The sequence below is a fragment of the Mytilus galloprovincialis genome, chromosome 3 (assembly GCF_965363235.1).
Source record: "Mytilus galloprovincialis chromosome 3, xbMytGall1.hap1.1, whole genome shotgun sequence".
Lineage (NCBI taxonomy): Eukaryota > Metazoa > Mollusca > Bivalvia > Mytilida > Mytilidae > Mytilus > Mytilus galloprovincialis.
In genome coordinates this window covers 35,678,782-35,691,703 of record NC_134840.1, presented here as the reverse complement: position 1 = coordinate 35,691,703, position 12,922 = coordinate 35,678,782, and the positions used below count along the sequence as shown (strand labels likewise).

Sequence of the window (12,922 nt, the reverse complement as noted above, 5' to 3'; positions counted from 1 at the left end):
CAAGTTTTTTTAAGATTTGTCAACTCTTTCTATCCTATTAGGTCCGAGACCACAATTGTCGTCCCTTGATTTTCGTTGTTCACGAATATAGTCCCTAGTGTTAACAGTGGGTTACTTGCCAATAATTTTTATACCCCTTCCAAATTTATTTCTCCATGTTCAATGCCTCAAATTGCAAGTAGGGGGATGAAATTACACTGTAAAAAAAATTGGGTCCAGAATTTTAAAGGAAAGTAGTGATTCGGTCCAGCTGAAAAAGGTTAAAAATTAGCACTTCGGAAGCTGTCAAAAGATTTCAAGACACCCTAAACACAAAATTGTCCATATTTTGAGTTTGAGGCGATGAAGTTTTCTATAATTTTGATATAATTTGTCCCAAAAGTAGTACAACACACTGTAAGAATTTCATTGAGAAAGCGCAGGTGGGATTTTTTTAATTTTCATTAATGTTCTAAAAGAAATGCACTACGAATTAATTGTGTTCTCGGACCTCTTTATTAGGTCCGAGACCACAATTGTCGTCCCTTGATTTTCGTTGTTCACGAATATAGTCCCTAGTGTTAACAGTGGGTTACTTGCCAATAATTTTTATACCCCTTCCAAATTTATTTCTCCATGTTCAATGCCTCAAATTGCAAGTAGGGGGATGAAATTACACTGTAAAAAAAATTGGGTCCAGAATTTTAAAGGAAAGTAGTGATTCGGTCCAGCTGAAAAAGGTTAAAAATTAGCACTTCGGAAGCTGTCAAAAGATTTCAAGACACCCTAAACACAAAATTGTCCATATTTTGAGTTTGAGGCGATGAAGTTTTCTATAATTTTGATATAATTTGTCCCAAAAGTAGTACAACACACTGTAAGAATTTCATTGAGAAAGCGCAGGTGGGATTTTTTTAATTTTCATTAATGTTCTAAAAGAAATGCACTACGAATTAATTGTGTTCTCGGACCTAAGAGGTGAAGTCTGTAAAAATAGAATCTGTAATTTGGCAACTTCCCTAAATGATTTGGTGGTGTCAATTTGTCAAATAGCATGAAACTAAAGGATTTAAACTTTTATTTTATAGAATTTCTGCAAAAATGACTAATTTTGGCATTTTATGGTCAAAATAGGCATTTTAAGGCTTTTTCAATATTGATGCATACATGGCATCCTGACTTTCTATCTGACATGTTTTCATGTGTCAATACTTGTGTTTCTAGGCCTTTATCTAGTTCTTTTACTTGTTTATGAACTCAGAATCTACAGAAAAGAAGATTATCTCAGAGAATATGTACAAAATGTGTTGTATAAATGACCCTTGTCTAACGCCCTGTTTGGATGAAGTCAAAAGTGGGGTTCTTGGTACATAAAATTTGAAGTCCACAATTAAGACCTCACTAAATTTGTATCCAAAGCTCTTTACAATATCTATTGTACCTGTTCCATCTCACATAATATCTTTTTTTTCTTCTGTAGGATAGCAAGGGGTTTAAATATAAGCCTGTTGAGACTAAAATTGCATTCAAGTATTTCATTAAAAAGGCAAAAATCTTTGTATCAGACCATACTCTCTGTAAGAAAAGTTAATTGCAAGAGCCTTTTTGTGCTCAGATTTGTTGTATCATGTCTCATGAGTATAGAAATGATAAAAAAGACACAATTTTTTATTTCTTATAGCCTCAATATGCATTTTTAAATGTAAATATGTGGCACGGCCTAAATTGACCCTTATTTTTTCCCAGTCTTACTTGGCTTAAGACCCTTTTAAACTAATATGATATGTTATTTTTGACTTTTCTTTCCATTTAAAGTACATTCAATACATATGCAAGGATTATTTATAACAAAAAAGCTTCACAAATTTAAAATTGCTGGAAAATATTACATCTTCATGTAAGGCCCCCTTTCATTGAAAAACCTCAATTTTTAGGTCCAGGCTGATATAAATTTCACTTTTGAATAATTATGCTAAGTCTGATAAATCAAATGAGTACTCTATTGCTTTAAGTACATAATAAATGATATATTAGGGCATTTAAAAAGTATTTTTTTGCAACATTTTAATTTTCAAAGCCCATAATGTTGATAGTTGAAATTATTCAATTTTAACGTCAAAATTTAACACGCAAAGATGAGTATTGAATTTAACATATTGTCTATAATATATATCCCATTGTTATGAAACTTTGCAAGCAGTGTTATAATTAATTAAGCTTTGGTCATACCAAGTTTTTTTAAGATTTGTCAACTCTTTCTATCCTATTAGGTCCGAGACCACAATTGTCGTCCCTTGATTTTCGTTGTTCACGAATATAGTCCCTAGTGTTAACAGTGGGTTACTTGCCAATAATTTTTATACCCCTTCCAAATTTATTTCTCCATGTTCAATGCCTCAAATTGCAAGTAGGGGGATGAAATTACACTGTAAAAAAAATTGGGTCCAGAATTTTAAAGGAAAGTAGTGATTCGGTCCAGCTGAAAAAGGTTAAAAATTAGCACTTCGGAAGCTGTCAAAAGATTTCAAGACACCCTAAACACAAAATTGTCCATATTTTGAGTTTGAGGCGATGAAGTTTTCTATAATTTTGATATAATTTGTCCCAAAAGTAGTACAACACACTGTAAGAATTTCATTGAGAAAGCGCAGGTGGGATTTTTTTAATTTTCATTAATGTTCTAAAAGAAATGCACTACGAATTAATTGTGTTCTCGGACCTAAGAGGTGAAGTCTGTAAAAATAGAATCTGTAATTTGGCAACTTCCCTAAATGATTTGGTGGTGTCAATTTGTCAAATAGCATGAAACTAAAGGATTTAAACTTTTATTTTATAGAATTTCTGCAAAAATGACTAATTTTGGCATTTTATGGTCAAAATAGGCATTTTAAGGCTTTTTCAATATTGATGCATACATGGCATCCTGACTTTCTATCTGACATGTTTTCATGTGTCAATACTTGTGTTTCTAGGCCTTTATCTAGTTCTTTTACTTGTTTATGAACTCAGAATCTACAGAAAAGAAGATTATCTCAGAGAATATGTACAAAATGTGTTGTATAAATGACCCTTGTCTAACGCCCTGTTTGGATGAAGTCAAAAGTGGGGTTCTTGGTACATAAAATTTGAAGTCCACAATTAAGACCTCACTAAATTTGTATCCAAAGCTCTTTACAATATCTATTGTACCTGTTCCATCTCACATAATATCTTTTTTTTCTTCTGTAGGATAGCAAGGGGTTTAAATATAAGCCTGTTGAGACTAAAATTGCATTCAAGTATTTCATTAAAAAGGCAAAAATCTTTGTATCAGACCATACTCTCTGTAAGAAAAGTTAATTGCAAGAGCCTTTTTGTGCTCAGATTTGTTGTATCATGTCTCATGAGTATAGAAATGATAAAAAAGACACAATTTTTTATTTCTTATAGCCTCAATATGCATTTTTAAATGTAAATATGTGGCACGGCCTAAATTGACCCTTATTTTTTCCCAGTCTTACTTGGCTTAAGACCCTTTTAAACTAATATGATATGTTATTTTTGACTTTTCTTTCCATTTAAAGTACATTCAATACATATGCAAGGATTATTTATAACAAAAAAGCTTCACAAATTTAAAATTGCTGGAAAATATTACATCTTCATGTAAGGCCCCCTTTCATTGAAAAACCTCAATTTTTAGGTCCAGGCTGATATAAATTTCACTTTTGAATAATTATGCTAAGTCTGATAAATCAAATGAGTACTCTATTGCTTTAAGTACATAATAAATGATATATTAGGGCATTTAAAAAGTATTTTTTTGCAACATTTTAATTTTCAAAGCCCATAATGTTGATAGTTGAAATTATTCAATTTTAACGTCAAAATTTAACACGCAAAGATGAGTATTGAATTTAACATATTGTCTATAATATATATCCCATTGTTATGAAACTTTGCAAGCAGTGTTATAATTAATTAAGCTTTGGTCATACCAAGTTTTTTTAAGATTTGTCAACTCTTTCTATCCTATTAGGTCCGAGACCACAATTGTCGTCCCTTGATTTTCGTTGTTCACGAATATAGTCCCTAGTGTTAACAGTGGGTTACTTGCCAATAATTTTTATACCCCTTCCAAATTTATTTCTCCATGTTCAATGCCTCAAATTGCAAGTAGGGGGATGAAATTACACTGTAAAAAAAATTGGGTCCAGAATTTTAAAGGAAAGTAGTGATTCGGTCCAGCTGAAAAAGGTTAAAAATTAGCACTTCGGAAGCTGTCAAAAGATTTCAAGACACCCTAAACACAAAATTGTCCATATTTTGAGTTTGAGGCGATGAAGTTTTCTATAATTTTGATATAATTTGTCCCAAAAGTAGTACAACACACTGTAAGAATTTCATTGAGAAAGCGCAGGTGGGATTTTTTTAATTTTCATTAATGTTCTAAAAGAAATGCACTACGAATTAATTGTGTTCTCGGACCATCTACTCAATAAGTGGTAACAGGATGACTTCTAATATCAAACACTTAAAGTTTGGCGCTAATATAATTGAATGATAAATAATTTTATAAAATAGATAGATTTAAAAGATATATATATACATGTACTTTGGTCTTAGCTATGATTTAAAAAAAATCTAAAGACGTTACATACAAATGATTTTTTTCTAGTACATGAGATGAGTTCATAATATTAGTCATAAAAAATAAATTTATGATTTAATTATTTTTTTAAAGTCTTTCATAATGTTGTACTGTTAGCGGTTATGCCTTTCATTATCTCCTTAAATCATACAGATATAGGACAGAGTTTATATTATATAAATGTCTTGCAAATCATGTGCATTAAGAATAGAAAATAGCAACTATCTGTACCAGAGAAAAAAATAAACACACAGTTAAGAAAAAAGTACATGTACATGGGTTAATAAAGCAAGAATAAAAAGAAATGAATTTCACAATGAATAAAATGGACAAAGCAAAATGATAAGTTACACTAAACACCTGATTACACAGGAACATGTTACAACAATAAGCAAACAAATCCAACATAACACTTCACCACCTGTACACAGGTATGATTTTACATCTTAAAATCTAGGTGCATCTTTTGTTATCTTTGTATATGTATGTATGCAAATTAAGTTATATGATGCAGTTTGCATTTTTTGTGTTTTTAGAAATAACTTTCAGTTACTGAGACCTATATACATTTGGTGGCTGATTGTTCATTCAACTATGGCATATAATAGTGAGCTCTTGAAATTTGACTAGATACGCTTTATGATATATATTTCTTTATTTTTAGATCAACAAAAAGTCGGAAATGTGACAACGGTATATAGCTAACCTCCAAGAATGGGGGCAAATTCTTCCTACATGGATTCAAGTGGGGCATCAGGGAAATCCCCACAGTTTCCAAGATTAGGCCATCAGTATACTGTTTCTGAAACTGATATAAGCGTGAAAGAGAAAAGGAAAAAAGCATCAAAGTTTGCAACATTAAGAAAGAAATTAATACGTTCTAGACGACATAGTCGTTCCTTGGATTATGGAAGAGCTCTTAGAGATATGATATCATCCTGGTCTTTCAGGGACGTGAACTGTTTAATACAGGAATATGAGGCACTTGCAGCTCTTAAAGAGTTAGCTCTAGCAGCAAATCTAGCTAGACCCCCTGCAAACTCCTTCCGACAAGATCTGTCACATTTGTTTGACAGCAAATTATGTACAGATGTTGATTTAGTTTACCGTGGAGCATGTTTCCCAGCTCATAGAGCACTGTTGTCAGCTCGTAGTCCATACTTTAGGAACTTATTACGCTACCATCCTTTTGGATCACAGGTTCCTGTCAAGTTAAAAACAGTAGGAGTTGATGTATCTTTGTTCGCAATTTTATTAAGATATTTATACACAGATTCAATTAATTTAGAAGAATTACGGAAGGACCATAGAGAAATTTTAAGAAAATTAGCTGAGGAATTTGGTTTACCAAATCAACTTGAATTTGATTTACGGACTTTATTGGAATCTGGAGATTACTGTGATGCTTTATTGGTTTTCTCATGTGACAGTGAGTGCTCAGATTCTTTATCACATGACCTACCACCAGAGGGGGTGTGTAAAGCTAAAAGTTTGGAATTACCTTGTCATAAATGTGTTTTAGCAGCTCGATCTCAATTTTTTCGTAATTTATTATTAAGGCGTGCTAGGTCAGGCGAGGAGTTGACAGAACGAACATTGCAGACAACTTCATTGATTGTTCTAGATGAAAGCGTGATTCCTCGTAAATATGCCCGTGTGTTATTAAATGCTATTTATCAAGACAGTGTAGATTTATCGTTAATATTACGTGGAAGTGCTAGTATGTGTAGTTTAAGTGAAGCTCAGGCAATTGTTGCGGGTAAAGGACAGATGACATTAGTTGATGAAGCAATGGAAGTTTACCAGATAGGGCAGTTTCTTGATTTCCCTATATTGTCCCAAGGTCAGTTTTACCAGGAATATACAACTTGTCTTTCATTTAAATCAAAATAGAAATTTCAATGTAAATAATTAAATATACGTCTTGTTTGTCTTCTATAATTTTAAACTGTAAAAGAAGCTAAGATCTATCAAAGAATTATATAAGAACCTGTATTCTGTAATTACATTGTAGATATAGGAAGATGTGGTATGAGTGCCAATAAGACAACTCTCCATCCAAATAACAATTTATAAAAGTAAACCATTATAGGTCAGGGTACAGGCTTCAATACGGAGCCTTAGCTCACACCGAACAGCAAGCTATAAAGGGCCCCAAAAATTAGTAATGTAAAACTATTCAAACGGGATTTACTTTATAATATTGTTGTAACAATATAACATTTATATTTAAAAAAAAATGTTACAGGTTTAGAAGTATGAAAAAAAGAAATGGTAGTATCTCTCATACATGTCATAGTTAATACAGTCATGATAGTAACTTGAAATAAAAATTGAAAATATCTGATGATGAAGGCATGTACCATGCAATCTATAAAGTCTATGAAGTCTAGCTAAATGTATTATATATTTATCCCCTGTTGATTGACAATGGTTTTGACTAAATAAACACTATGTGACTATGATGTATTATAGATTTCAATATTCATATTCTATAGAGGGATAATTTTTTTGTGCAGTAATGAAGTATAATTTATTTGTTCTTTGTATTTAGGTTGTGAAGATATTATTACAGAGCATATATCTGTAGACAATATACTCAGTATACTTAACTGGAGTTCAGAGCCACATGGGTCTGAATGGGTTCACAGACAGGCTATACAGTTCATGAGAGAAGAATTTTTACAGATAATACAATCACCAACATTTTATGAATTAACCAAAGAACAGTTGATAGATATAGTGTGTTCAGATTTCCTGCAGGTAAAATTTGAGATACATGTATATAAATAGTCTTTTTTATCTTGGCCATACTTTCTTTGTACAATACATGTACTGTTACGTTGTATTATAATCAATGGAAAATAATTTTGATCACCAAGACTGACCTGAGTTATTTAAACTAAATGTTTCCCAACCTTGTTAATATTTTTCTGCCCATCCCTACACTATGGGGGCATTAAGTGTTACCTATGTCTTTTGGTCTGGTCCCAAACATCCCCAAAAATTGGTTCTCTAATTTAACTTTAGTTTGCCTCAACCCAAATGTTATAAAACTTTATACACAATGCATATTACTATTAAACAGAATTAATAAACACAGATCAAGTTCGAAATTAGATGTCTTCACGTTTACTGTTTTTGAGTTATGCCCCTTTAAGAATTGAAAAATTGCTGAATTTGTTGTTTCTGTTCTCTTGACTTTAGTTTACGTCAACCAAATTTTATGAAACTTATACACAATGTTTATAATCAAAAACATTCCTAACTTCATGAATCTTGCATCTCTATGTGGTAGTTCACTCATGCATATCTACAAGTGATTTATTCTGTAAGTTGTATGAAATAAGCATTTACATGTATCAATCATCAGCTGCAGTTCATTGTTAATATTTGTACATATATATTTTCAGGCGGGAGAGCTGGACATTTTATCAGCAGTGTTAAAATGGGGTGAACATCACCTGGTTAAAAAGATTGAAGAGAGAGGTTTGTATTGTGGAATTAATCATGTTAATATAGCAAATCAATAAAAGAGATACAGTAATCATAAATAGGATGAAAAATTAAAAGTGATGAAAGAACCAAATAAAGGAATTTGATATTTTAGGTTCTTGTCTTAGAGTTTACTACTTTTAATGAGATAAAAATGATTTACAGAGGTAACACCAATTTTTGATAAAAAGCTTGTTTGGATCATACTTGGGAGTTATCATCTTTAATATGGGCTGACATATTTAAAAACTCACTTTGAGAGTTTTTATAAGAGTTAATAAAAAAACATGAATTGTGATTGCTAATATACCTTCTTCAAAAATTTTTAATGCTTTCAGATTTGTTGTTCTTGAATTTAGCACTTCAATGTTTGAAATACCCTAGGGATTGTTGTATCATGTCATAGTTATTAAATGACAATCTAATTATAAGGAATTCAATATATTAGGTTCTAAAATTTGCTGTTTAAAATTTGACATACACAGTGTATACATCGTTGACAATATGAATTTTATGCTATGATAGAAAGCTTAAGACATTTTGAATTTCAACATCTTGCAGCTTAAAATTAAAATAACGAAATGAAATTATTTCACAAACACTTGTTATTTCAAATAATTGACAATTATTATTTAATTTGATAACACTTTTAATTTCAGAGCCAAATATACTCAGCCACACAGCTCATAGTATCAGTAAGAAAGGAGTGAAGAAAAGAGATTTAAATGACAATGAATTACGAGACATTTTATGTGATATAATTTCATTGGTCAGAATAGATCATGTGATACCTTATAATAATGAAATTTTAAATAGTGCAATAAAAAGAGGACTTATAAGCTCTCCACCATTACATATGATGGGAGATGAAACTTGTCAAAGTTTACCTGTGTCAACATGGATACGCACTAAATGTCATGGAACGTTTACACGACCCAGACTATTTACTCCATATTTTGAAGAATCAAAGGTACATTATCAATGAAATCTCACCAGCAACAAAAAAAGTTGAAAAAAAATAAAGCCCAGAGTAAAAAGTTGAATTTCTGTCTAGGTTGAACAAAAATAAAAGATTAACACTCTTACTTTTGAAGTATAAAAAAAATCTGGAACAAACTGCAATTGATGTGTAAAATTTGAAATGTCTTTGATTGACTTTAAAAAACAACGAAATAAGTTCCAATAATTTCCAGGAATGTTGAAGAAACCATGAATATATAATATATTCAGAATATCATAATATTATATTCATGAGATAATAAAGGAGATATAATCAAATAGTTAATTATGTCAGATGAAATTTAGTAATAAAAAAATGTGTATGTTTTTTGAGGGAAATTGATTTAACACTATTTATTTTTATGGAGGGGGTGAAAGATAATTGTTAATTTTTTATGATTTTTTTCATTGCTAGGCTGTATTAGAAGAACAGATGTCACAGGATCAGGATCAAGACTCAGGTCGTGTACGGACGATACAAATGTCATCTATACCAGACACACTGTATATGGTGGAGGACAGACAGTCCTATATACCCTTCAGTTCAGGGAGTTCTACTGTTGATATTGTTGCTGGTACTATTCCTGGTAGGTCAACGTGATAACCCTAGAACACACTCTACAAGCTAGGATAAGAGTATTATCAGTTGTTAAATATACACTCTGAGAGAAGGAAATATACTGGTTTACCCATCTCAAACAATCATCCTGTCACTTTTTCTTCTGTATATTTCCTACAACTAAGCATCATCATGTTTTTTTTGGAAGAAATTATTAATATACTATGCATCAATTTGGTAGAATTTCTTTTTTTCCTCTGATGTGTCAGGCTTGGTTTCTTGTATCTTGTAATCTTAACTTCAGTCTAGAATATGAAGCAGATCGCTCAAATTAAATGGAACCTACATTAACATGACACATCAATGTTTCAAATTTCAAGAACAAAATAATTTGATAAAAGAAACACGCTTGAAATTTGAAATGCTACATCAACTATTCAAAATGGTTGAATTTATAATGTGCATCCAAATGCATTTACCTAATTTATAACATTTTAATGAATTTTTTTTAAAAATGAGATTGGCTTGTTTGTTGTCTTCACCTTGATGACTGATCATTGGGTACAAATAATGCATGTCATACACATTTTACCTTGGAAATTAAAGGAACGAAAGAGTATTGATTAAAATGAAAAACCATAAGAATTTAAATTAATCAATTAAAGTTATGGTACAGGATTCAGACTGAACAATACTAGATAACAGCTAAAAGAAATGCCTTATCTCCTAGGAGTTGTTTCATTTGCAAACAATTATATAATTTATTTTGAGTTGTTTATGAAACATTATTGTGCTGTTTTCTCAGCCATACTTTTATTAAATAATTAATTTTTCAATTTACTGGGTGCAGATAGATTGTGTTATCATGCTTTCTACGTTAACACTTTCACCGATAGCTGCCTTGACAGAAGCTTCTCTGAGAAGATGGCTGCCCTGACGATTGTGACAATAGTGGGAGGACCTTATATTAAATATCAATAAAAACTTTTCTGTAGTTATTTATGTCTTTATTTTATTAACACAGACACAGTTTTGTTTATGTTTAAATAAATTTTTGGTCAGAAAAAGAATCTAATTTGGTACATTTTGGCATTGAAATACAAGATTCGTGAAAATTCCTCTTTTAGGGATTTGAACAAGTTTGAACATTTTAACAAGGTTGAACAAATTCCCTTATTTCAAATTCCATATTAAATTAAAAACTGCATTTCAACCAGAACAAATAAAATACATTAAACAATATTTGTCACAATTATGTCTTTCAGTCTCACTATGAAATCAAACAAAAAGAAGTGCTAAATATTTTATCCATTTAAGTTGCAGTTTAAGCCTTAATCTGAATCTTTTGATTTTCTTTCACAGTGCCTGATCAGACAACAATGAAAATGATGATAAAAAGAGAAAAAGAATTCCAAGAGAGTAAATTGACTATAAGAGCATTATCTCTACCTTATTGTGACCGTCGTGTTGTGAATTATCAAATACAGTTACGTATAGTGAGAGAATTTGGACTACCTGATAGTACTATTGAAATATTACAAAATAGTCATTTTTACCATTCAAACAATGTCCGTCATCATCATCATCCTCAGCCACCGACACCTGTAAGAACCAATCCATTGTTACCAATAAAACGTAGACAGAGCCCACCACTCAGCAGGAGGAGTAGACATGGTAGTCCTACAAAACCTATACAGATGGTGTCACCTACAAGGTCCCTTAAACAGGTAATGACATAAAATTTATGTTTGTTTTATGTCATATAGCTTAGACCAAGGATAATTTCCTTTGTGTAGCTTCTGTACACCAATGTCAATATCTTATTTCTTTATTAAATTCTTATACACCATTTATTTTTCTGTGCACAATACTTTAATTTGCAGCTATAGTTTGCACTGTTATTTATTGATAGCAGAATATGCTATAAACTGTTGACAAAAATCAAACATGTGCAATATAGAAAACAGAAATATAATAGCAAAACTAAAGAAAAACAGTGAAGACAGAAAATAATCACTGTATGAAAGATACCTGGTAACCACACAATAAAAAGATGTTGGTGCAGAGATCATCACAAATATGATAATAAAAATGATTTTCTCAGAGAAAAAATAGTAAGATCACCTGACAAAGTAATAATATCAAGAAAGCCCAAATAACTCGAGTTGTAACTAAATGATACTGTATAGCGGGTTATTTTGGTGGGTGTGAAATTTCTCGATTTGTATTGAATAAGTTATACGAAATATTTTGGCGGATTCAAAACTTTTTTCAATACCTTTGCATGTGCACATTTAATTTGGTGAAATTTATTTTGGCGATTTTGTTCTATCCGCGAAAATAACCCGCTATACACTAATTCCTTAACCTTCAGTATAGTCTAAGGTAGGACATCATTGCAATAAATATTAAAAGTAATTATGAATTACTGTAATTGTACTTATTTTCAGGGTGTATTTATTTTCATGAATTTCGCAGATGGGTTATAGCAAAAATAAATACACGCGAATCTAAATCAAACCTTTAAACTAAAAGGCAATAATTATAAAATCGGGAAAATAAATACCCGCGAACGTGTTTGAAATACACAATTTGCGAAAAAAAGTACAACAAGTACAGTAGATTACCATCTGTTTTTTTTTATTTTCAGCCTGATATTAACCCATGTCATGAAAGTGTCTTAAGTGAAACTATGCCTGATATTGCTATGGCAACAGCATCTGTGAGTCAGGTTCACCTTCAGGATGAGTTTGAGTTGGACATTGGTGATGGAACTAGTCATCCAGGAACTATGTACATCTGACCTATATGTGTTCAATATTTCCTTCTTTCACTATACAAAACCAGGTTAAGATATCTATACCTTAGGGATACACATACAATATACAAATTGGATCTTTTTTAAATGAGTTATATTTTACATAATACATACAGTACAGATGTAAAATTTAGATACAGTAGTCCAGATTTTCATAGAAAATTATCAGCACCTATCAAGTGCATTATTAAATTCTCTTCATTAATAAAGTATATCAGGTTTTTATTCACGGGTGTAAAATTTCACAATTTTTATTAAATAAGGTATAGTAAATATTTTGGTGGATTCAAAACTTTTATCAATATCTTTGCATTTACACTTTTAATTTGGCAGATTTTATTTTGGCGATTTTGTTCTATTCACAGAAATAAATGAAAATTTACACCCCACGAAAGTAACTCGCTATAAGGTAATACAATGCCATATTAAGCAGACTATTTGA

At 31.0% G+C, this 12,922-nt stretch overlaps 1 protein-coding gene across 3 annotated transcripts in view; it reads left to right on the top strand.

Annotated features, from left to right (window-relative positions):
- The window catches only part of LOC143067807 (BTB/POZ domain-containing protein 7-like), a 43,007-nt gene extending 30,322 nt beyond the window's left edge, over positions 1 to 12,685 (top strand). For all 3 annotated transcript variants that reach the window (XM_076241358.1, XM_076241357.1, XM_076241359.1), the window contains 7 exons: positions 5,274 to 6,452; positions 7,164 to 7,372; positions 8,023 to 8,098; positions 8,764 to 9,074; positions 9,519 to 9,690; positions 11,025 to 11,389; positions 12,313 to 12,685. In XM_076241358.1, the coding sequence (XP_076097473.1) occupies positions 5,324 to 6,452; positions 7,164 to 7,372; positions 8,023 to 8,098; positions 8,764 to 9,074; positions 9,519 to 9,690; positions 11,025 to 11,389; positions 12,313 to 12,465 (2,415 nt within the window). In that variant the 5' untranslated portion in view covers positions 5,274 to 5,323 and the 3' untranslated portion in view covers positions 12,466 to 12,685. The remainder of the gene's footprint in view (positions 1 to 5,273; positions 6,453 to 7,163; positions 7,373 to 8,022; positions 8,099 to 8,763; positions 9,075 to 9,518; positions 9,691 to 11,024; positions 11,390 to 12,312) is intronic.
- The last annotated feature ends 237 nt before the right edge of the window (positions 12,686 to 12,922 follow it).